Below are 26737 nucleotides of genomic sequence, written 5' to 3' on the forward strand. Positions count from 1 at the left end.
TTTTGTATGACTCCTCTTCTGGTTACTTTTGATTTAATTAATTTAAGTGGCTGTGGGACAGACACAGTCTCTATAGAATTAAGGTTAAGGGTGGGTAACTGCTCGAATGGAAGTGCAGAGAAGGGTGGAAGACTACAACTCTGCTTCTGCTTCTTGATCTGAACTCTGGGTCATGGATTAAGTCCGCTAATCAACTTCGCCATGTTTGCAGAAATGAGACGCGCTCCATCCCAAGTGGGATGAATGCTGTCTCGACTCATCAGATCAGGCTTTCCCCAGAAAGTCTGCCAGTTATCTATGTAGCCCACATTGTTTGCTGGGCACCACCTGGACAACCAGCGGTTGAATGACGACATGCGGCTATACATGTCATCATTGATCAGATTGGGGCCAGAGAAAACTACGGTGTCCGACATTGTCTTGGCATAAGTACACACCGATTCCACATTAATTTTAGTGACCTCCGACCGCCGCAGTCGGGAGTCATTACCGCCGGCGTGTATTATAATCTTACTGTAACTACGCTCATCTTTAGCCAGCAGTTTTAAACAAGATTCAATGTCGCCCGCTCTGGCCCCCGGGATGCATATGACTTTGGTCCCTGGCTTCCCTATCTTCACGTTTCTGACTACGGAGCTACCTATAACCAGAGTGGGTTTCTCAGCGGGTGCGTCGCTGAGTGGGGAAAACTGGTTCGAAACGTTAATAGATTGGCGGTGCTAATAAAAAATAAAACCCCTTCGAACAGTCACCCTGCCGGGGGACAGCTGACAGAGGCTAAGAATATATTATATGAATGAAACTGTGAGTTTTGTGTGTAAGAGCTGCTGAAGTGGAGATTTTTCTAAAAACACATTTAGAGAAAACAGCTTTTAAAGAGATGTTTTGTTAATTTACAGTCATTTTGAAAAATATAAATATATATATATATATTATAATGAAACTTCCCCAGTGGATTCCTTACATACAAGTTTTCTGAAAAGATACATTTAGAAATGCAAATGAGACTTTTTCTATTGGTAACTCTGAATTTAGGAGAAATCTACAGACACAAATAAACAATAGGAAAATAAACTCCCAAATGTGTTTTTGTATGTTTTCTCACGATATTCTAAACTGAATATCTTTGGATGCGGGCGGATTGATCTGTGATGAACATATCAGATTTTAGTTGTTCGTCTCATTTGAAGTTTCTCCAGCAGACCATCAGCATCAAAAGGACCTGAAATCAATCAGGAGAAACAAATCAATCAATAGGACCTCAAATCAATCAATAGGACCTCAAATCAATCAGGACCTCTCTCTCCCTCTCCCTCCCTCTCTCTCTCCCCCCATCTCCCCCTCCCTCCATCTCCCCATCTCTCCCTCCCTATCTCTCTCTCCCTCCCTCTCCCCCCTCCCTCCATCCATCTCTCCCTCCCTATCTCTCTCTCTCCATCTCTCCCCCACACTCTCTCTCTTCTATCGCTACCGCTCCCTCTTCACCGCGTATGCAGCAAGCAACTGAAGTTTAAAGTCATTTATAGGGAATTCAGAAAATCACACACTTAAGTGGAAGTAGCTGAGGGTGGCTGAGGGTGAGTAGTCACGGCGATAGCGGCTGAGGGTGAGTAGTCACGGCGATAGCGGCTGAGAGTGAGTAGTCACGGCGATAGCCCTCCGTCTTGAAACACAACGACGTCTGAAATACGCTGATCTTCACAGATTGATGTTTTATTGCAGGCGCTTCATCTCACTCGTCTGAGACCCATCATTAAAGCTCAAAAGGCTGAACCCCATTTCATCCCTCTTTTCGCTGAAGTCAGCGCTCTAAAATGTCACTTTTATTTTCAGACAGTTAACTCTCTAGTAGCCTCAGGCCTCTTAAACCCCCCCCCCCCCCTCCCCCAATCCTCCGCTCGTCAAGCAGCCACTGGAGCGTGACCTTCCAGAAAAAGGGTCCTCCCTCCTCTTCTCTTTCTTCACACCACCAGAGCACATGTCAGCGAACCTTTGACGGGCGCTTGACGTCCTGAGACACGAGCGGCGGACACGTGTGCGAGGGAGGTGAAGCTGCATTTGATTCGCATGTTAAGCTGTGGTGACATGGCAACACTACGCAACACACGCATACTGGAACTAGCTGCACGACTGCATATTTTAGTTACATGAAATCTAACATTAGCAATGACAAGACGTGACTATTTTCTGTTTATTTCTTTATTTTTATCCAACTCTTCTAAAATCACCCAATCCAGTGGCGTACACCACAGCTCGTTCATTTCTGATGAAGCCACCGTACGCCACCTGCCCGGCTTTACATTCACAAAGTTAGGAACCGCAAAGTAAAACATATGGAGGAGAAATAAAACGGGGCGGAAGAGAGAAGTTGTCGTTGGCCAAACTCGAGCTGAAAGAAAGTTCATTTTGGACTTTAAATTCATCCGCATGCTCTCCTGGATTTGTACAAACATCTGCAACGATTGCCAAAATCAACCTTTGTGTGGTTATAATAATGTCTGTTGTGGTTTCTCAAGCACATTAATGTATTTTTCGCTCCTCTTCTTTGTGTAGACGTTTTTTTTCTCCATGTAGTTAATTTAAACCTGAATACACACAAATCGCATACCAAGCATTTTTGTCAACGGTGTCCATTATGACTGCAGAACAATGTCGGGATTGTAAACCTATTCCACCATCTCTCGCTTTTCAGGTTAAAGATGAACGACGGACCGGAGAACAACTCGACTGAACTGTCCGACAACTGGACGCTTTACGACTCCGTCGCGCCCAAGAGCAACATCACCTATGTCGGATTTTACCTGCATCAGCCGTCCGCGGCGGCCATCTTCATCGTGTCCTACATGCTGATCTTCCTCGTGTGCATGGTGGGAAATGGAGTCGTGTGTTTCATCGTGATGAAGAGCAAAAACATGCGCACGGTCACCAATTTGTTCATCTTGAACCTGGCTGTGAGTGACCTCCTGGTGGGGATCTTCTGCATGCCCACGACCCTCCTCGACAACATCATCACAGGTGAGCAGCGTTGTGTTTAACTTCACCTTTTAGCCGAGCAGTTGTTTCAACACGTTGAAGATTTCAATGGATGGCTGTTTTAAAAGAGACGTTCATGGTCTCCAGAGGATGCGCCGTATAATCCAGTGCCATCAACAGTTCAACGTTTAAACAATCTCAAAAGGTGAACATGACATCTGGTGAAGACATTCATGGTACCCAGATGATGAACCCTAAAGACCTTTGCGATCACCTGCCAACACAATTCTCAACAACTATTGGATAGACTCATCGCCATTATGTTTGGTAAAGACGTTGAGGTTCACCTCAGGAGGACTTTTATTGGCCACCAACAGGGCAAAAGAGAAAGTTACTTCCTGAATGAATTACTTAATTGCTGTTAGCCTCTCAGTTGCAGTTTAATGCTAAGATGTAATCAGCTGTGCCTAATGACCAGAACCCTTCTATAAAAAAAATCTCTGTAGATGCTAAATGAGGATTAATGAGCTCCGATATCTTGCCATTTGAGCAGTCGTGCGTTCATTCAACGACACCCCCCCCCTCCCGCTCCGTCTGTGGCACTGAGCTGCAGACTGTGACGCCCTTGGTGTCCGTCCAGCGTCAGTTTTGGACGTGTCAAAGACGGCCCTGGGGGGCCTGTCAGTTATGCAACCAAATGAAGGTCAACATTGACTTGGTTTCACGCCCCGAACAGCAGCCTCCTGGTTGTAAAGCTCTGCGTTCGTTTGTCCCGCCAATCATAGTTGGGAGTGAGAATGCATTTCCTTCCTCTTTGGAACCCGTTAGTTAGCGTGATAGACTTGAAAGGCAACTTCGACAAAGTAGAGCTGCGCCTAATGAGCCGAGTCCAAGATATCCTACAAAAATGACCACTTGTACAGAGGTCAAACCGTTTCATTTCCCACTGTTGTCTATCCATACTTCCTCCAACCAACATTCAGCTTTTTGTCGCATCAGAGCTTTCCAAAAAGGTCGACTAGCGGCGTCAATCCTTTGATTAGCCTTGTTCCCTAATGCCTTACCACCACCCAAGCTTATTCCATTTTCCTCACCACAGACTGACGAGAAAGTATTCGGAGGTCCGTCCCACACAACGTGAACCTCGAGCGTCGGTTTTACTTCCTAACGGCCCAAAGCGATCAAAAGTCACGAAGGCTCAGAGGAGTTGACCAATAATAATGGCATAATAATTCAGGACAATAGACTTTTTTGAAAGGAGTTTGATTTGGATCAATCGGTGTGCAGTGTCGGCTTGAAAATTACCAAAAATAAAGCCTGCGAGCATGTGAATGAAATAATAGAATAATTAGTGGTGATTACAGTTACGGAGCACGGAGATGGTCTCGGTGGAACCTGCAGTACGGTTCCATTGCGGTTCAGAAACGGATTAGTGGGCGAGCGCTGAAATCTCCCACCGCTGAACGCAACATTTAATTCTCTTGTGGGAGTCAACACTTTGTGTGCCAACAACATTTCAACACTTCATCCATCACTTTCCCCCATAATTAGCATGTGAATTCTTGAGTTGCGGCCGAGGTCTCAGTGACCTTTGACCTCAACTTCAAGTGAACTTTGAGCCACATCGGAGACGTTTTCCTTGAAGGCTTTCCTGAGGCGTGGAACGGACTTGGAGGTCACTGTGACCTCTGACCATCAACATCTTACCAGTACAGCCTAGCAAATTCCCTCCAGATGTTCTTGAGATATTGCTTTCACGAGGATGAGACGCACAAATCATAACGCCTTCGGCCACAGCCGACGATGCCAAGGTCAGGCGCAATAACTTCAATAATGCATGCTTTACAATGTGGTCTGTTGTACCTTCGAAATAATGTATTATTTAAATCTATAACAGGGAATGAGCATTAGTTACATTTAGATAGTAAACTATTAAGAAATTGCAAAGTATTTTTTTCTGCTGTTCCTAAAGCAAATACATAACTATAGAATAATACTGCTTTCCCAAATTTTGAGAGCCAGCTAAAAAATAACCTGGGCACAAATATTAGGCTTACCAAATTTCACTGATTTATGGTGCAGACGGTATGAGTTATGTGAGTTATAACATTATCATGATGTGTTTAAATGCATTTTGTAAAATTTAGTTTTTGGCAAGAAACTTCATTAAACACATTTAGAGATGTTTTCGCATCAATTTACAATAGACAGTATATTAGTGAGGGAATTATGACATTAAAACTACTAATGCCAACATTTGAATTATTAGATAAAAATCTTAATCAATCTGCATATTAACCACTATAGATGACTAGAACAAAGTAAAATAGTAATAAAAAAGTTATATAATGTTTTCAGGGCAATTTGGGGAAGGTGGTTAAAAAAAAAAATGTCTGAATAGCTAGTGTTCCAGCTGCTATATATAATAAAAGAAAAAATAACAAAAAATTATCAGGCGTCAGGAGGAAAACATCTAAAATATGTTTTCTTTGTTGTGTAATTCACAGTGGGACAAGAACAGCGCCCCCCCATCCTTTTTGAAAATATGTATTTGTATGTATTTACAGACAAAGTAGATGTGCTTTTAAGAACTTTTTACTAGCCAATAAAGAAAGGAAATTGGGAGACCGCCGTGGTAGAAAGAGAGCGAGAGAGAGAGAGAGAGAGGTGCCTGCGAGGGTCAAGTTGAGTCAAGCTTTTGCAGAAAGTCACAGGAAAGAGAAGATCACATCTACCAAGACTGGCTCCGAGATGACGGTCATCAGTTAAGCTGGTTATTATCACTTTAATTCATTGATTATTAATCGAATTAAATAAATACAAAAACAATGGTATCTACTTTGCTGGAAACATTTCTTTTAATAAATTGACATAGAAAAAGGGAAATATATTGGATCGGTGTCATTTTAAGGTACATTTTCCAACATCTCACTACATTTATTTGACCGCTTTAGTTACAAGTTACTTGGATGAGTCAAATTATTAATTACAGAATATTCAATTAAAAATGAGCCCCACCTTTCTTATGTGAACACACATAAATGCATTTGTATATATATATATTACTGAAATAAGCCAGTCTGCACAATGACTACTTTCACTTTTGGTACTTTTTAGGAAAAATAACACTCCTCAGGAGGGCGCCGTCATGTCCTGTAACTCGTCACTCGTCACCACATGCGGCGGCGGCGGCGGCGGCCGGCTCAGCGCACGCCGCCAGCACCACACAGATCCAGCTAATCGATGACGGAGCCCCGCTGCCGACTGCTCTCGGAATCCGTTTGATGGATTGCTCGCGGCGGCCCGAGTGATGACAGCCGCTGTCGAGCGTCATTGGTCAAAAACTAAACCCTGACCCGGAGGGATGAGCGTTGACTGGGAAAAATACATTTTCTAGAATTCTCAGTGCCTTCAAAAAAAAGAAGAAGTAGTAATTCCATAGAAGAGTTGAAACATCCTCTGGACATGTATATGAGCGACGCGAGGCGTGCGTCCCCGTCGTTGATGAGAACCCGAGACGACAGACCACTTACTCGGTGGCGTTATGTGCCGTCTCTCCGTCAGTACAGTACGTCGCCTCTTGTTTGTCCTCATGAGAGCTTTGTTACGACCGGACAGCGATCTGCCGCTGCCTCTCGAAGGAAAGCTGTCATCTTGTGCAACGTTTCTGGATGTTTTACGGGGCGCATAATGCTTTAATGGATCATAATGAGGGGGGGGTGGGGGGGGGCATTTGCATCAATGCGCATTGGCCCATTTTGTGATTTGTCAACCTTTGTGAAAGAAACATCGCACGAGGTGAAAGCGACAATGTCACCCAAAAGGTGTCGCGCGTGCCGTCTCCACGACGATCAAATTGCTTTTTTAAGGCCATCGCGGGACTAGCTTGCGCGCTACACAAGAAATACGCACACAAACAAATACATATGTGGAGGGTGAGGATGAGTTTAGGAGTCTCACAGCCTGAGGAAAGGAGTCTTCTGCTTCTGTGTCTCTTGGCAGGGTGAACATGTTGTGGCTGGGTGGCTATTTTCTATTATTATCATCCTTTTTTCGCAAGCACCCCTCATTGAGCTTTATTAGTATGAAAACCAAAAGGATCAGTACATGAGTCTGATGCGTGTAAAAGAAAGTATTAGTGTTCGCAGAAAACGGCAGTAATGGACTTATGCCTGTGGGTTGAGAGACAAGAAAAGCAGTCGGGAGGCAGCTCCAGATCCATCAGAGCCGGAGGCAGTGGTAATTAGTGTTTCCTGCCTCCGCTGAGGAGACATTTTTGCAAAAGGAGTCTGGCTCTGCTTCACAAGGAGGTGTCAGTTCTGACGGGAAAAGAGACAATCAATTGAAGACAAACGCAGAGCGCTGCATGTTTCTTTAAAGAAAAAAAGGTGGAATGTAAATAATATTAAATCAAACAAAGGAGCTGACATTCCAGTTAATTGTTACCTTCACCATCTCATTATCTCGTACAATCACCCACCCAACAGCACAATGATCAGGAAGTGTGGTCAAGATGGCGTAAAATCTGAAAAAAGTAGTCAAACACAGAGCAATTCTACCAGCGATCATGTGTGGACAAACAACACCAGTGAAAGTAGTAGTGGAACGAACCGAGTCAGAGAGCCGATACGACAGGTCCGCCCTCTGGGGCTCGCGGTACCACGGTTTCAGAAGAACTACGGTGGCCTGCAGGGAGCGTTTAAAAAAAAAGGAAACGTGAGTCAAGAGTGTTCGATCCGGTCCGGGCTCCACAAAGATGTTCTACAACAAAGAGGATTACAAGCTCCGCCGCTATGTTTGAAATAGTCCACACTTCCTGTATATTCACTGCCTCTGAAGAGGTCCTGCCCCCCTTTGTAGATATGAAGGGCTCATTCTAAGCTAACGTAAGCACACATTTCAGGAGATTATACAATTATGATAACATAGTAGAATGTTTATGACACTACCTAAGCAAAGTAAGTAAATGCAAAGAAGAATCTCCTAATATTCAGATGTTTAGTTCCCAGTGTGGGTCGAGCACGTACATGTTAGATCCTACAACTCCCTTCACAACCTCCACATCTTCAGTAATGCAAGCTCGCTGTTAAAAATCCTAAATTTTAAGTCGACATAACCTTCACAGCCACAAATAAACATCATACAACTGAATATTGCGTGTAAAACCTGCTGGAATTCCCACATTAAATCACAAACACAACACACAAACATCCTCCTACTTCAATTGTGTCTCCTGAGCTGCAACAACCAACTTCTTAATTCTCTGATTAATTTTTTTACCGCACTCATACAATTAATAACCGCCGCGCTAAGCTCTGGAGAGCTTTGCAACCCCCAGTCCACCTTTATCATAGAAGTGTGTGACAACTAAGCACAAGCACTGGGGGGGGTGGAGGGGGGTTTGATGATATCTGCAGTCTGTGATTACTTTTCTTTGAGTCGGCCACAATGAGATACACTGTCAGCATCTCTGCTCCCAGTCACCATCAGCCTGATAAAGTGCCTCTAAAAAGGCACTGTGACACCCCGAAACACTTACAGATATGGTAATGTGATATTTTGCCCAACCCCCTGTACGAATTCATACACAAACTGTTCCGTCCCATTGTGTTTGTCATCAGCTGAATGCATCTTCCCTGTCAACAGGATGGCCTTTTGGGAGCCTTGTCTGCAAAATGAGCGGCATGGTTCAAGGCATCTCCGTGTCAGCATCCGTCTTCACTCTGGTGGCTATTGCTGTTGACAGGTACTGTGGCTGTGTTTTACTACTACTACTGCTGCTACATACAAACAGTTCATGTCCTCTACACAGCACCCTTTTCACACTTGATTTGCACCTTAAAAAAAAGAAAGAAAAGGGTGTCAAAGGTGCAGAAGGGAAAACACTCGAGGAACACTGACGCGAATAACATAAAAAGGTTCTCTCACTGCTTTTTATCCCGGAGCTTTTCATCTGTACATCTCACAGCCTCCTTCAGCCGGCAGGAGGATACGTACGGTACGAAAAGCTCCAGAATAAAAAGAGATGAACAAAATGCAAACGGACAATTCTGAACGCTTACGTTCACGAAACGGTCTCGAAGCGCGGGTTTCTACACTTCCCAGAGAGTACTGACAGCAACATGGCATGCAGAGAATTGCGTAATCTTTCCAAAGAAAATGTTTATATACATTCATCATTTTAATCTACAAAAGGATTCCAGATCTGCATCAAAAATTTGCTGTTTTAGCAACAAACAATCACACTTGTTCTTTTTGTCCCTCTGCATTATCTTCCATCACTTCCGTCGTTATCTGCCACTCGTCCTCTCCTGAGCGATCGCGCTGAATTCCCAATCGGCTGTTTATGGAGACGACGCTAGCCAGCTCTCCATCCTGCTTAATTACTTTATAAACCATCGGAGGACGCCGCGGGAATATCACATTTGGAGAGGGGGGGGGGGGAATGGAACGGCTCTGCAAAGCTGGAGAAACCAAAGCGCTGGTATTTCATCACCGCCCCGGTTCCTGAAGACACACACGGTGACGTCACCGCGGCCACATTTTAACATCCCCGGAGGGTGTTTGCGCCTCTGGGAAGGACGGAGTATGAAAGAGTTTGACATGTTGTGACGGCCAAAAAAAGTCAAAGTCACTGTCAAGTGTCTCTCTCTTCTGGCCGCCGCATTCATGCGTCTATTCGGACGGGATATTATTGCAATCATACCGTTATTCAAAAAACAATCCCAGCTACAACATTAAAAAAAAGGCTTCTAGTGCTTTATTAATTATTAATCAAAATCTGTCCCAATTGTAATCTCGTAAAATGTCTTTTTCTAATGTGTTGTTTGAAGGAGAAGTTTTCTCAGCAACATTATAATATATATTGGAGTGGATTTGTGACTTTGTTCGATACTAGCTTTTAATACATCATTAAAACTACTAATGCTGAGACCAGTTTTGATTAAATCATTAAAAAACAATTCTAATAGTCTGTAGTTTCATGCAAATAAGCACTATAGATGACAGCAACAAGGGAGAAGGATGACATTTAGAAGTTTACAACTGTTTTGTGAAACAATATATTAGTCTGAAGCCAAAATGTAATATGGAATTTAAATACCCTGAAAGTTTTAGCCTCGACAGAAAATATAGTTGTCAACAGTAATTTAACCAATTAGTTGGTCCGTCATATTTTCTCTTTGTGCATATTTGCCATTGCTCCTAAATAAAGCGAAGGTTTTGTTAAGGATTACCCAATCAATCGATGGAATGATCAATAGAATACTGGATTACTCGACAGCAGCACCGCTAGAACGTTTACAGAAGGATCACAAAATACACATTTTCCTTGCGTTTCCACAAGAGGAGAGTTTCTTCAGATTCATTTGCGAATCGTAACGCCGCCTATGAAATTAGCGCGGCATTGTTTTGCAGGTGAGCGGCGTGAAGTAGAAGCCAAAAGGTCGGACGTCTCAAGACAACAGCCGGCGAGAGGAGATAGTGAAGGCGAAGAAGGGCAGACGTCCCATTCTTTTTGAGGGCTTACACCGTGGCCTTTCAACGAATAAAAGAAGACGAGGATTGGCCAAGAGGGTCACCGATGGGGTGTTTCTCCATGAATGTTTCGAATGTTTGTACATATCGTACATATCCAAAATGTACAGTAGACTGTTTGTGGTCATGTGGAAAAACTTTTCCAATTGATCTCGACACAAATATGCTCGGATTTATTTTTGCGCCGTGCCGAGCTCAGAAAAGAGGCCTTTGTCAAATCAATCTCTCCTCCATGGATATTTGTTTTCACCGCCATCATTATGGATTACGATGTATCCGTACAACCGTTTGTGTTTTAATTACAAATGACGATACGGTTTCACAAGAGTTTTTCTTCTTCTAACGAGCGGCGCGCTTCCTGTATTTGTGGATCTTTGCGTGAAACGGCACGTTTAAAAGGAAAGGAATCCACACAAGTAGGTGAAGATTGCTTTTTGAAAAATGGTCAATTGACGTACAAATTATGATGTGCAGTTGTAAAGCAGAGGCACAGATATTGATACAAAGCCCTCTGCAATTATTTGGGCAATACATTATTACGTAACCCGACATTTGTTCGAACTGCAAAACGGCAACCTTTGTGAAGGATAGCATTTACCTTAAATTAACAGACGGACAATACTGGAAGCCGGGTTAATTATGGTCCCCATTGTTATGAAAGTGATCTGCAGGACAAAAGGGAAAAAGGGAACTAGACACAAAGGGTGACGTCAATGTTTTTTATTGAACACCGACTGGCTCAGTCAGTCAGTCATACAGCATTTGGAAATCTTTAAATCCATTTCCTTTGTATATTTGCTTTTGCACCATTATTTTTTTTTCAATAAATAAATATTGACCTGCACATCTATTATTTGGCCTTTGTCCTTCATGCATATGACCCCGATGTTTCTGACAGCTGGGTCATACGTCCATGTGAATAGAGCCCGGATTTTTCCCTTCATAAATTACCGTAACTCTAATCATATATTGCTGTCTTGAATCAATATTCTTTGCCGTCACCGTCATGTGGGAAAGATATTTTTAAAACCAGGTTAAATCTCTGTTCATCTCCCTGATCCAATCCTTTTTTTCTTTTTGCAGATTCAGGTGCATTGTCTACCCATTCAAGCAAAAGCTCACCATATCCACGGCTTCCCTGATAATAGTCGTCATCTGGGTCCTGGCCATCTCCATCATGTGTCCCTCTGGCGTGATGCTTCAAGTGTCCAAGGAGCAGACCTTCCGGGTGCTGCTGGGCTACGACAACAAAACCAGCCCGTTCTACTGGTGCAGAGAGAACTGGCCCAACCAGGAGATGAGGAAGATCTACACCACCGTCCTGTTCGCAAACATCTACCTTGCTCCCCTGTCGCTCATCGTAGTCATGTACGCCCGAATCGGCATCACGCTTTACAAAACGACGGTACCGACGGGGGGCAAGCCGGGCCACGAAAACCGCCACTCCGTGTCGAAGAAGAAGCAGCGGGTGATCAAGATGCTCCTGATCGTCGCGCTGCTTTTCATCCTCTCCTGGCTCCCTCTGTGGACCCTCATGATGCTGAGCGACTACGCCAGCCTGACCGAGCAGCAGTACAGAATCATCAACATCTACGTCTACCCCTTCGCCCACTGGTTGGCTTTCTTCAACAGCAGCGTCAACCCCATCATCTACGGGTTCTTCAACGAGAACTTCCGCCGAGGCTTCCAAGCAGTGTTCAAGTTCAGCCTGTGCACGGCGGACGGGCAGCGGAGGAAAAACTACTCGCACCGGCTGCAGGGGAACTCCGTGCTGCCCGCCAACAATGCACAGACGACCCTGGAGCCCATTTCTCTCAACAGCCTGGATAAGAGGCCGTGCCGGAGACTCAACCACGTGGCCGAGCACGACCTGGTCATGGAGGACCTGGACAAGGCGTCTGGCAGCAGCGGGGGGGTGACCGCGGTGTCTATTTGACGCTCTTCTGGGTGATGAGCGACGGCGTTCATGTTTTCTCCCAATCATTCAAAAGTAATTCCTCCTTCCTCCAGTAGGGTTTTTCTGGAATCAATGTTTTGGTCGGGGGCAATTTGGATACTGTAAAAAAAAATATATTAAAAAATTTAAAAAGAGAGAAAACTGGATAAAATGGCATAACTGTCCTGCAGCCAACCACCTTGCGTGTTTTTTTAAATCCGTTTCAAACTGCCAATTTGAAGAGGAAACGCTCACTTTCCTCGGTCACCTTTCCTCATCACGCCAAACGTTGTGCGTTGCACATATTGTGCTGTGTTCAGAGGGGCAGCAGGTTGTTGCTGTTTGAATTGTAGATATGAACGAGGAGTAGAAGAAGAAAACGATTTTGCCGGACAGCACATGGCTTATCGATCAGGACAGGGTTGATATTGCATCGATTACCAGGCTGCTGTATACCTGTATAAATGTATAAAGTTGTATCAAACATATATGTAATATGGTGGCTGCAGAGCAGATTTAAAATAAGTGAAATTACTTGGACGAATAATTTGTAGTCCTTTATAAATTAACGTCCTTGAATATTGGCGCATTAGATGGAGTTAGATGGCATTTGTGTATAGTGCAAACCTCCGTGGCCTGGGAAACCGCTGACCGAGCTTAAAAACAAGGCCTTTCAAAGTCAAAAGGGCTCCGACGTCAGCATAGCGACAGAAGCTGAAGATATCTTTCTGGTATCTTTGACCATACACGAGATATCTTTCTGGTATCTTTGACCATACACAAGATATCTTGCTGGTATCTTTGACCATACCAGAGATATCTTTCTGGTATCTTTGACCATACATGAGATATCTTTCTAGATTCTTTGACCATACCTGAGATATCTTTCTAGTATCTTTGACCATACCCAAGATATCTTTCTGGTATATTTGACCATACCCAAGATATCTTTCTGGTATCTTTGACCATACCCAAGATATCTTTCTGGTATCTTTGACCATACATGAGGTATCTTTCTAGATTCTTTGACCATACCTGAGATATCTTTCTGGTATCTTTGACCATACCCAAGATATATTTCTAGATTCTTTGACCATACCCGAGATATCTTTCTGGTATCTTTGACCATACATGAGATATCTTTCTGGTATCTTTGAAACATACATGAGATATCTTTCTAGATTCTTTGACCATACCTGATATATCTTTCTGGTATCTTTGACCATACCCGAGATATCTTTCTGGTATCTTTGACCATACATGAGGTATCTTTCTAGATTCTTTGACCATACCTGAGATATCTTTCTGGTATCTTTGACCATACCCGAGATATCTTTCTAGATTCTTTGGCCATACCTGAGATATCTTTCTGGTATCTTTGACCATACCCAAGATATCTTTCTGGTATCTTTGACCATACCCGAGATATCTTTCTGGTATCTTTGACCATACCCGAGATATCTTTTAAGGTATGTTTGACCTACATGAGATATCTTTCTGGTATCTATGACCATACATGAGATATCTTTCTAGAATCTTTGACCATACCTGAGATATCTTTCTGGTATCTTTGAACATACAAGAGATGTCTTTCTGGTATCTTTGACCATACATACAGCACAATGGTTCCTTACGCACTGGTATTATATTTCAGAGAACGCCTACCTCTGAAAAATATATTTTAAACTTAAACTTTAGCAGTGTTAGGGAGTAACTAGTTACACGTAACCGCATTATGTGAATAAATAACAAAAATGAGCGTTAGTCACTGAGAATTGTTTTTGAGTTCAGGAAAATTCAAAAATATGTTCCTTCTGAAATCAGAAAGGAACTCCAATTTCACTGTACAGTGTAAATGTTTTTATTTTACAGTGTTGAAAAAGCTCAACAAAGAAATGCTCGATGTCAGACCCGCTCTATTGCCCAGTTAAACAATATGTTCTAAAAGTAGTTACTTTCATGAAGTAATTGAAATAGTTGCATTCCTTTTTACATTGTAAGTAGTAATCTGTAGCCTATCGTACTTAAAAAAAAAAGACAATCTCGTCCCTCTTCGGTCTCCAGCCAGAGATAAAAAAAAACAAACAGCTATCAACCAGTACAACGAACCCATTTGATTATATAATTTAATTATAAAGCCGTTAAAAAAAGATAATTCTGCAGCGGACAAACACGTTGACGTCGCCTTATTTGTTTGTTTTTAAATTGGACACGTAAATTGTTTTTTTGTACAGAAAAGAAAATGAGCGATTATGATTGTATGCAAGCCATCTACTTAAAACAAAATACTTTTTTTTTTTCATCCAGGCTTTTATTCTGAAATCTGTACATACAAAAAGGTGTAATAATGCTGAATACAGTATTATTTATTCATAAATATCTCATGAGCCTGTTATGAATGTGATGTGTAAATATCAGACAGTGTTTTGCTGTTGTTTTATTTGTATCTCTATGAACAGTCTTGTACAGTAAATGGGAGAAAAAAAACAGTGGGACTGCACTGGTCCTGAAAACATGTATCGTCTGCTGTAAGTAGGTTGATGAGTCTTAAGCTTAGATGACAAGTGATACTATGAATCTGTCTGTGTGAACATGACTATGAAGACAATTTATTGCAGGGTAGCGTACCAAACAACCTGAGTCTCAAAGGTGTTTTACAATCTTTAAAATCTCTATTGGTGTGGCGTCTGTTTTTTTATTAAAGGGGCCCATTTTGAAAATTTGTATAGCAAATATGTAAAAACTGTAAAAGAACAAGAAACACAAACATCTATAGGTCTATATGATACTCTGGTGAAGAGAACAGGAAGGAAGTCAGTACACTCCTGTTCTCCATCTGTCTCTCTAACTACAAACACGAAAATACAAATTGTACCGTGTGTGTGAGAAGACAAAGTCAGAAACACATTAAATGTATTCTTAATAATTCCATAAGTCAATTGCCAGTAAAATAAAAGAATTTCTATCCAACGGATGCTGAATAGATTACATTACATTTCAATTAGCTGACGCTTTTATCCAAAGCGACTTACAAGGATATCACACCGTAGACGCTTCTACAGGGAGTAATTGTAAAGTGTCTTGCTCAAGGACACATTGACTAGGGTGGGGATTGAACCGCCAATCCCCTGATTGAAATACAGAGCTGCTAACCACTGACCCACAGTCGCCCTTAGACATTAATTAGTCTGCTTGTGTGAGGCGTGAAAGGTCAGAAGTAAAGCCTGACCAGCACATTTTAGCTGAGGCACCAAGTTAACCGACCGCCATTGCTGCCGTGATGACTCAGCCAACTGTAATGCAACTAGACAGATCAGGAATTGAGACAAAAGTAATGCTGGAGAGATTAGCACGAAAACACAAGACAATCTGGCAGAGGACAAGTGCAAGTGAGAGGACCTAAGTAGTGAGTGACTAATGAGGGAATGGGCTGCAGGTGAGATGGGCGTGAGAACCAGGGGAAGGGAATGAAGGATGATCAGGTGTGAATGACCGGGTCTGAAATGACAAGAGAGTTAATTAAACTAGAAAACAGAATGAAAACACTAATAAGAAGGGGAATTCGTGACAATGGGACCAAGAAATACAGAAAACTAAAAACACGTTCATGAAACAAGCAATTACTACACGGACCTCCAAGGTGACTCCAGACACTGTCGCCAAGTGTTTTCCAACGCCCTCTAGTCTCTTTACTAAACCCTGGTTCTTTGAAGGTGTTTTGTTACTGCATCCAGCAGTGAGACCTTGACCTGCCCAGGGAAAAGGCGTCTCCCTTTTCACATTTGGCTTTTTGATGTGTCAACGCGCGCAGCAAGGAGCCCCCTTTGTGACCCTGATTGTCACATCTCCTACCCTGAATACCGCTGCTAGGGGGGGAGGGGGCGTTCTGCTACGAAAAACGGCGAGTGCATCTTTTGAGTGTCGTGGTGTCCACTACAAAGTGTTGAGGCCCCGCGGGGTCATCGTGATGGCATTTAATAGAGTCTGAATTCTTTTGAATTCACTGAATGTAGTTTGGATTAGCGTCATGACATTTACCTCGAGCAATCCGTGTATTGTACCGGCTCAGAACCAGGATTCATAGTTGGACCCCCCAAGGCCCCCCAATCAGAAACCCAACTCCATTCATGAGCCTGACTAAAGAGTGAGCCATCATGTTGGTTTGTTCCCCTTTCAGCCCCACAGCTCTGGCTGGGTAATGTTAGATAGATCCAAAACGATCAACCAGCCCCCAACCCCAAGTTTTGTTGATGAGCACAATACCACATTTGGGGAAATGTAAACATGTTGTCATCCTTTTTTTCTCTTTTAAAAACATGTGCAAAAAAAACCCTTAATGCAATTAACTTTGCCTGAACAGAAATGTAGGCTTATGTTTCCTGATTTAGAGACTGAGATCAATCATTTCAAACCCAGCTCGATTCAAAGCGTTGCTTGTGAGACATTCGGCACAAGTTAAATGTGACACTCCAGTATTAGTGAATGTAATGAATTTGTATTTTTTGGTGCCTGTGGTGAAAAAAAAAACCTTTTTCTCTCTGCGTCAAATATGGACTGATTACTGTGAACTTCTTTTTGGGGCTCTAGAGCCTCTCTGTACCTCTGTATAGTCTGCATGTGTATATCTCGTTTCCTAGCATGTGTTTTTTGTTTCTGTCTGCAACTTAGACATTCTTAAATGATGTTCAATGCCAATTTTAAAGATTGCAATTTTTAACAGGAAGGAAGATAGAAGGTTTTTTTTATGGAAAGAAAGGAAGTAAACAGTGTCCTATTTAATTGTGAAGGGCTATTCATCACATTTTATATTACCTCTTTGATTGTCTGCAAAAAAAAAATATATATAACTGCAAAGTTTATAGTCGTGGTTCTGATTATGAAAAAAAGGCCTGTGAAAGCCACTACCATAATTTCATTGACACATTAATCTGATGTAATTTGCTTTATTTGAACGGGATTAAGAGTTTAATTTCTAGACGATTTAACTGCTGTGCCCTCTGGGTAAAAGCAAACTCCCATAATTAAATAAAAACAACCAGATTTTGCCCCAAATCTGTGACACACAGAGGAATACCAATAAATTGGGCTCGGGACAACATTTAGATACATGGACGAGAACATTACATTTGCCTATTAGAGGCTATTGAACTGAACATGAATAGAAGCGTTCTCTGATTCGGTTCATCTTACAAACGTGTCAACGTAACTGTTAAACAACACATAGCACATGCACCGCCTTAGTGCTGCTAAGATGCCAGTGAGACAATGAAATATGACCCAGGAGGTCCACTTGGGAGTGTCAGATTAATGCGATTAAAGGCTGATAAATAAGCCCTAACACTGCACAACACTGAAATGTAAAAAAACTGTTTAAATAAAAGAAATTTATATTCAGAATGAAGTCAAAACTCATCAAAACAAATGTAGATTCATCCTGTTTACTTCAAAATAAGAATCAAAATAAAACGTAAGTCATTCAAGCCAAATCCTCTTTGACAACTAAATAATGAATATAATAAAATTAATTAATTAGAAATATTAATATAATATAGTTCAACATTATAATTATTATTATAAATATAATTAATTAATTAAGCATTAGTAATAGCTAAACGCTATCTAGCATTACACTAACTCAATAAAATGTATTTATTTATAAATATTCCTAAACATTTATTTTGCCTACTTAGCAACCACTAAACTAATAAATGAATAAATAATTTGATTGACTAGATCAATATCTGTGCGTTGAATTCTTTTCCTGTCAAGATCTGTGTGAAACATCAACTTCTTATAATTTACACAGTTGTAATCTTCATTTTCAGAAAATACGGGGTGACTCTTAAGACTATTGAGAGTAATTTTGACTACGAAAATAAAAAACAAGTGTTGTTTATCTCCAGTGGATCGCAATAAGGCTGCGTTTAAAATCGCTCACCATACACATGTTCGCCATTTAATACAGTACCGGTGAAACACCATTACGTGTTCTCAAACAGTGGAAATTTGAGACCATCGGATGTCTTCTGGCAGAGCCATAACCTGAATAATGTCCTATATTGTCTTAATGTATAACGTTACCAACCGACACGTATTGGGAGCGATTTCTGACGCAATCTTTCTCTCCGTGGAGTTCTTTTCTGCCTTCTTCTCGGTCTACCTAGCTAGCGAAACCGCTGGACGCTTGCCTTCTTCTGTCTTTGTGTGGTCTACACGCACCCAGTGACCAGAGAGAGAAACCCCTTAGTACCACCTCCACTACTTTACTTTAGGCTTTGTGCTTTATTCTCAGGGTTCGTCCCATTCATAGAAATAAAAACAGGCACAGGGGACATTCCCGTTCAAATCTGAGGCGGATAGTTTTATTTACGTGTACCGTTAACTTCTGTATCGGCTAAACAGACTCACGGCTAGTCTCCAAACGACTAAAACGAGCAGTGTCACCACGACAACTGCCATTTTCTTTCTTACTTGTGAAAGTACCACGGATAGTCCCATCAATGCCATCATTTTATTATTATTTATGTTCTGAAGGCCAACCATGTAAGATCCCCAGACAGGCAATAGAGGTTTCAGTCATTCCTTTCTAACCCCCTAACCCTAAGTGACCCCTTCACACGTTACATAACCGAAAATTAATCAACGGTCTCTTGCCCCGGGACAAGGGTTTCATTTCTCTGGTCACCGAGTGTATATTAAACTTTGTCATTGTTTTGATAACGTGTAATGAGTATTGAATCAATAGACCATAAAAAATAAAATAATATTTGTGGTTGTAGTTTATGTTTTTTTTTTTTTTTTTAATTGTCAAGCTCATTTCCGTCTTGCCTTTGTGTAGATATTGCAATGTGCCCAAACTCTGAGAGGGTGCCAAAAATGTTCAAATGGTCATTAATAAAAGATATTGGTCTTAACTCATTGACAATAAAGTGCTTAAATCTCTCTCTGTCACCGTATTTGATTCAGTGTGAACAAAAAGCAACAACAATCCAAATAATCTATGCAACATATTGCTGTTTACTTTACAGCAATAAAGTGTACGCCCTCGTCGAGTGGCTAAAATCTATCGATGAAGTGATCTATTGATCTCTGCTCCCCACAGTGCTTACATTTGAAACCACCGAATCACTACATTAGCATACGTGAATATATTAAGGTGTATGTGACATTTGCCTTAATGTTGGGTACTCTTTATTTTGTAGACATTAGACAGCGACAAAAACGGTGATATTACTATAAAACATCAGATATCTTGAAGTTGAAGCACTTTCCTATATTGAAGAACACTCAGAGGCCATACCGCGAGTTTGATGAAAAACTCATATGCTTATTTAATTTAAACATGCTCATATTTAGTATTATTGTTTAATTAAATATGTCATAATAATGTAGCTGTGGCTGATTCATAAAAAACGAGAATAGTCATGTGACGTGTGCGAGGAGCAAGTCCAGATGGATCGCTTAGAGGAGGAAAGGAAGAAGGCGCTTCTTCAGAGAAGAGAGAAGAGGCTTCCTCGTATGAAGGATTCAAGGCAGCTGCTGAACGGAAGACCGTCTGTGAGAAAGATGCACGTCACGGAGAGTCATGTTCTGGTTATTTTTTATTATTAATTTCGATGTTACTTCTTATCTGCAGGCCACAGATTCATGCAGCTAAAAAAAAAAAAGCATGTAATGCCAGTTAAAGTAGTCCCCTAGCAGGAGGAGGGGTTCTGCATGGCAAAGCAGCAATTTCTATTCCATCCCAGCAAGTTTTTTTTTTTTCTTCTAAAAGGCATTTCCTGGGGTAACATTTTTCAATACACACAGACAGGATTTTGCAAAAGTATTGAGTTTTTTTTGGTCACCGACGGCTACATTTGAGCATAATGCCATTAAAATACAAATTGAACGGACTCAATAGGCCTCCTAAAATGACTGTTGAAAGGTTTGTTTATTGCCATTCTACAACACAAAATGAAAAAACTGGCTGCCTGGAAAGAATACGATTTTATACCTGGGTTTTAGTTCTGGCTGTTGAAGTGGAGTCAAAGATAATTCATTAGCAATATTTGGATCCAGAGACTGAGGATTGCTACTTCACGAATATGGGTTTAAGAAATAAAACAATAAGCAGGTGCTCTTTGGATCCAAGGACACATTATGAGGCCAAAAAAAGAGCTATTTTATCAATAAGATATGAAGAAATGCCAGTTACCAGTTTCATAGAAGGTTGAGGGTTTGAAAGCAGATATTTCTATTCCATCCATCCATCCATCCATCCATTTTCAATACCGCTTATCCTCATTAGGGTCGCGGGGGCGCTGGAGCCTATCCCAGCTGACATAGGGCAAAGGCAGGGGACACCCTGGACAGGCCGCCAGTCCATCGAGGGCACATGTAGGGACATACAACCATTCACTCTCACATTCACACCTATGGGCAATTTAGAGATCAATTAACCTGCAGCATGTCTTTGGACTGTGGGAGGAAGCCGGAGAGCCCGGAGAGAACCCACGCTGCCACGGGGAGAACATGCAAACTCCACACAGAAGGACCGCTCCGACCGGGAATCGAACCCGCAGCCCTCTTGCTGTGAGGCGACAGTGCTAGCTACTACACCACCGTGCAGCCATATTTCTATTCCATCCTTTCAAATTAAATCAAAGGTATTTTTTTCTTCAAAGCATTTCCAGGCATACGATTTTTCCTCTGTATTAAAAACAGATTTTCAATACAGACAGACAGGATTTTTCTAAAGTACTGGACTTTTATTGTCACAAAAGGCTAAGTTCAGCATAGAGCTATTAAATGCCTGTTATTAATATCTCTTACAGGTTTAGGAAACCAATATATTCTTATATATAACACTGATTTATGCGACTGGTGTTACATTCATTACAATGCGAATGAAGTTTTTGTTTATGTTGGTTTCAAGAGAGTACAGACAGACGAAGTGCTTTTGGTGGTACACAAATGACAAGGAGGGCTTCAGCTTCCCCATTGGAACATGAAGTAGGAAGTGTCCGTGTAACATCCAACGCAGAGAAATTATAATAATTGCATTTGATTTCCTCCATTCACCAGGGCTCCAAATCCCACCCCCACAAAAAAAAGGAATCTGAACCTGAAATGGTAATTTTCTTCCATCTACTTATCTCATTTACAAGCATTCAGAGTATAACTACAATATTTGGGTCTCTCCGTTTCACTGATCACTATTTGTGAAAGCTAAAAGACTTGAAACATCCCGAGATGCACTGACTTAACCAAAAAACAAGTTTATTGTCAATACTAGCGCTCTTGTCGATACTAGTGCTCTTATGGATACTAGTGCTCTTATGGATACTAGTGCTCTTTTGGATACTAGTGCTCTTATGGATACTAGTGCTCTTATGGATACTAGTGCTCTTTTGGATACTAGTGCTCTTATGGATACTAGTGCTCTTCTCGATACTAGTGCTCTTATGGATACTAGTGCTCTTATCGATACTAGTGCTCTTGTCGTTACTAGTACTCGTCGATACTAGTGCTCTTATGGATACTAGTGCTCTTATGGATACTAGTGCTCTTATGGATACTAGTGCTCTTATGGATCCTAGTGCTCTTCTCGATACTAGTGCTCTTATGGATACTAGTGCTCTTGTCGTTACTAGTGCTCTTATGGATACTAGTGCTCTTATGGATACTAGTGCTCTTATGGATCCTAGTGCTCTTCTCGATACTAGTGCTCTTATGGATACTAGTGCTCTTGTCGTGTGTTATATATTTAACAGAGTGGAAACTTATGGATACTAGTGCTCTTGTCGTGTGTTATATATTTAACAGAGTGGAAACTTATGGATACTAGTACTCGTCGATACTAGTGCTCTTATGGATACTAGTACTCGTCGATACTAGTGCTCTTATGGATACTAGTACTCTTGTCGATACTAGTGCTCTTATGGATACTAGTGCTCTTGTCAATACTAGTGCTCTTATGGATACTAGTACTTGTCGATACTAGTGCTCTTATGGATACTAGTGCTCTTATGGATACTAGTGCTCTTATGGATACTAGCGCTCTTGTCGTTACTAGTGCTCTTATGGATACTAGTGCTCTTATGGATACTAGTGCTCTTGTCAATACTAGTGCTCTTATGGATACTAGTACTCTTATGGATACTAGTACTCTTATGGATACTAGTGCTCTTGTCGTTACTAGTGCTCTTATGGATACTAGTACTCTTATGGATACTAGTGCTCTTATGGATACTAGTACTCGTCGATACTAGTGCTCTTATGGATACTAGTACTCGTCGATACTAGTGCTCTTATGGATACTAGTGCTCTTGTCGATACTAGTGCTCTTATGGATACTAGTACTCTTATGGATACTAGTACTCTTGTCGATACTAGTGCTCTTATGGATACTAGTACTCTTATGGATACTAGTGCTCTTGTCGTTACTAATGCCTTGTCGATACTAGTGCTCTTATGGATACTAGTGCTCTTGTCGATACTAGTGCTCTTATGGATACTAGTACTCTTATGGATACTAGTACTCTTGTCGATACTAGTGCTCTTATGGATACTAGTGCTCTTATGGATACTAGTGCTCTTGTCGTTACTAGTGCTCTTATGGATACTAGTGCTCTTGTTGTAACTAGTGCTCTTGTCATTACTAGTGCTCTTATGGATACTAGTGCTCTTGTTGTAACTAGTGCTCTTGTCATTACTAGTGCTCTTATGGATACTAGTGCTCTTGTCATTACTAGTGCTCTTATGGATACTAGTGCTCTTGTCGATACTAGTGCTCTTATGGATACTAGTGCTCTTATGGATACTAGTGCTCTTATGGATACTAGTGCTCTTGTTGTAACTAGTGCTCTTATGGATACTAGTGCTCTTGTCGATACTAGTGCTCTTATGGATACTAGTGCTCTTATGGATACTAGTGCTCTTATGGATACTAGTGCTCTTGTCGTTACTAGTGCTCTTATGGATACTAGTGCTCTTGTTGTAACTAGTGCTCTTGTCATTACTAGTGCTCTTATGGATACTAGTGCTCTTGTCAATACTAGTGCTCTTATGGATACTAGTGCTCTTATGGATACTAGTGCTCTTGTCGATACTAGTGCTCTTATGGATACTAGTGCTCTTGTCGATACTAGTGCTCTTATGGATACTAGTGCTCTTATGGATACTAGTGCTCTTATGGATACTAGTGCTCTTGTCGATACTAGTGCTCTTGTCAATACTAGTGCTCTTGTCAATACTAGTGCTCTTGTCGTTACTAGTGCTCTTATGGATACTAGTGCTCTTATGGATACTAGTGCTTTTGTCGTGTGTTATATATTTAACAGAGTGGAAACTTATGGATACTAGTGCTCTTGTCGTGTGTTATATATTTAACAGAGTGGAAACTTATGGATACTAGTACTCGTCGATACTAGTGCTCTTATGGATACTAGTACTCGTCGATACTAGTGCTCTTATGGATACTAGTACTCTTGTCGATACTAGTGCTCTTATGGATACTAGTGCTCTTGTCAATACTAGTGCTCTTATGGATACTAGTACTTGTCGATACTAGTGCTCTTATGGATACTAGTGCTCTTATGGATACTAGTGCTCTTATGGATACTAGCGCTCTTGTCGTTACTAGTGCTCTTATGGATACTAGTGCTCTTATGGATACTAGTGCTCTTGTCAATACTAGTGCTCTTATGGATACTAGTACTCTTATGGATACTAGTACTCTTATGGATACTAGTGCTCTTGTCGTTACTAGTGCTCTTATGGATACTATTACTCTTATGGATACTAGTGCTCTTATGGATACTAGTACTCGTCGATACTAGTGCTCTTATGGATACTAGTACTCGTCGATACTAGTGCTCTTATGGATACAAGTGCTCTTGTCGATACTAGTGCTCTTATGGATACTAGTACTCTTATGGATACTAGTACTCTTGTCGATACTAGTGCTCTTATGGATACTAGTACTCTTATGGATACTAGTGCTCTTGTCGTTACTAATGCCTTGTCGATACTAGTGCTCTTATGGATACTAGTGCTCTTGTCGTGTGTTATTTCTTTAACAGAGTGGAAATCTCTAACAGCCTAAAAACATCAGTACCTAAATTATTAAAAGCTAAGCTAAAACCCACCTATATCCAGGATCTTAATCTACCCCTTGTACTAGAGAACCGTTGTCTCCAGGTATTTGTAACCCTCTCATTCTACTGGATAATCCTCTAAGCACATAATGGCACAATCAAAAAGAGTATGACATCACCCTCTCACAAAAGTCTCACACCTTCTACATGTGTTCGTATATATGGGATATGGTCAAACATTAGCGAGTTATGTGTACAGAAATGAGGTGTCTAACTCGGTCTCTTCTTCGGATCCAGTGATGTCGAATCTTACCATACCATCCTCGCCATCCTCCTCTAACAACTGTAGCTCCTCTGCTAACAGGGCCATTTGATATGACGGGGGCAATTTGGAGTCCACTGCTGTGGTGATACACTTCAGGCATAACTGTCTAATACAGGGGATGCAGCAACATCCACATAAAGCCATCACTACTATCGCTATAACTATGGAAAGGAACACAGATATACAGTAATTACGCCTTTCCACTTACCAACCATATTATTTAGCCAATTGTTCAGGGGGGTTTCTTTGCCTGAGTGTTCTGCCAATTCATCGGACCTTGCTCAGACCGTCCAAGGCCTTAGTGAAAGATCCATCTGGGGCTGTGTTATTTAGAATAAAGGTAATTAATTGATAAGTCATTATAGAGGTGGCATGCACTCCTCTAAGGCGTCTCGGGTAGTCAGACGCTGGATGTTGAGATTGGAGAGCCAGCCTTTTTTTTAAAAATTCCTTTTCTTTCTATTCTCAGTGTTATTTCTTTTTTCTCTCCCTCATTCTTCTTTTCTTTTTCCCTTCTTTCCACTTCCTCTCTCTACATACCATAAGCTTTCCAGTCCGCTTTAAACGGTCCACTTCTCTCCTCTCTTCTTGCACTTCCCCTTACATTCTACTGCTTCGTCTTTCTCTCTCTGTTCCAAACACATTTTGCTTGCTGTGGCTGTTGATAGATCAGTGCATCTGGATCTGCAGAGGTGCTGGATACGGACTATACGAGACGTAAGGTCCTGGTGTTTGTGCTGGTATCTGCTGCACCGAGGTTTGGGACATTTTGCTTTGCTTCTTTTTTGTGTTTCACCTGAGCTTTCCAGTCATAGAAGTTCATGTCTGGTATCACTACTATCCCTTTCAGCTGAGTCTTTACAGTCTCAGGCACTGATGCTTCTGTTGCAATTCTGAACAACATTTCAGTTCTTTTATCCTCGAGGAAGTCTTCCCCTAGTTTGTTGTTCCACAACTCTCTGATCCTGCCTAAATAGGCTGCTCCTCCCTCACCATCCAGTGGTGGCACCACCATAAGCCCTGATAATATCAAACCTTTTCTTACTTTCCCCCATAGCTGAACTGCTTAGGGACGTTTGTTTGCAGCTGAAAAAGTAGTTATGCTTGTTTTTTCTTTTTTTCCCAAAAACAATTGTCTTTCTTTTCTTTTTTTAATTTATATTATCGATATTAGTACTCTTGTCGATACTAGTGCTCTTATCGATACTAGTACTCCTTTAATGCCTGATGAGAGCACTGGATTGAGTGGTACCTCCTATACCTCTAAGCTCCGCCTACCAGCCTTCCCCTCCTCTGCCGTTATGGAGGCACTTCAAGCCGTCTATTGCAGGATAGAAAAAACTAGATCCCTCTTTATTTTAAAACTCTGTGCCCAATCTGTTGCTGAACAAAGCACAGATCTCTTTAACCTTTCCATTTATGCACATGTGGTCCCGCTGCACAAGGGTGATGGTAAAAAAGGATCTTAATTACTTTTCGGCCCAATTTTCAAAAACTGTCTGGCTGAAGTCCTCGAGTCTTTAGTTAATATGCAGCTTAAATCAGCTCCCTCTAGAAGGTCCACGGCAATCAGGTTTCAGAGCTATTATGTGATACTGGTTTGGATTATAAATCCTCTAACGGTAATGTGTGATTCGATATTTTTACCAATGTTTTTATATTGTGTCCTGTCTTGTATTACCAATATAACATCTTCCTTTCCAAATTGCGATGCCCATCTTCATGCAGATGATACGGTTCAGAAATGAGTTCTGAATGCATATGTAGACTAACAAATCTGTTATTTTCCGATAGCCAGAAAATATATAATCTGCATATCTACAGGATCACAGAGCAGAAAGTCTCAAAATGTAATCAGACTACGATTCTCCTGTCAACAATTACCCA

The 26737-nt window shown here is 41.4% G+C and overlaps 1 protein-coding gene across 1 annotated transcript; it reads left to right on the forward strand.

Moving 5' to 3' along the window:
- The first annotated feature begins 2699 nt into the window (after positions 1–2699).
- On the forward strand, positions 2700–12445 carry npffr2a (neuropeptide FF receptor 2a). The gene is made up of 3 exons (XM_034541937.1): positions 2700–3015; positions 8620–8719; positions 11593–12445. The coding sequence occupies exons 1-3, from the start codon at positions 2700–2702 to the stop codon at positions 12443–12445; spliced, it is 1269 nt and encodes a 422-aa protein (XP_034397828.1).
- Positions 12446–26737: the final 14292 nt, after the last annotated feature.

Source organism: Cyclopterus lumpus, chromosome 9 (assembly GCF_009769545.1).
Source record: "Cyclopterus lumpus isolate fCycLum1 chromosome 9, fCycLum1.pri, whole genome shotgun sequence".
Taxonomy (NCBI): domain Eukaryota; kingdom Metazoa; phylum Chordata; class Actinopteri; order Perciformes; family Cyclopteridae; genus Cyclopterus; species Cyclopterus lumpus.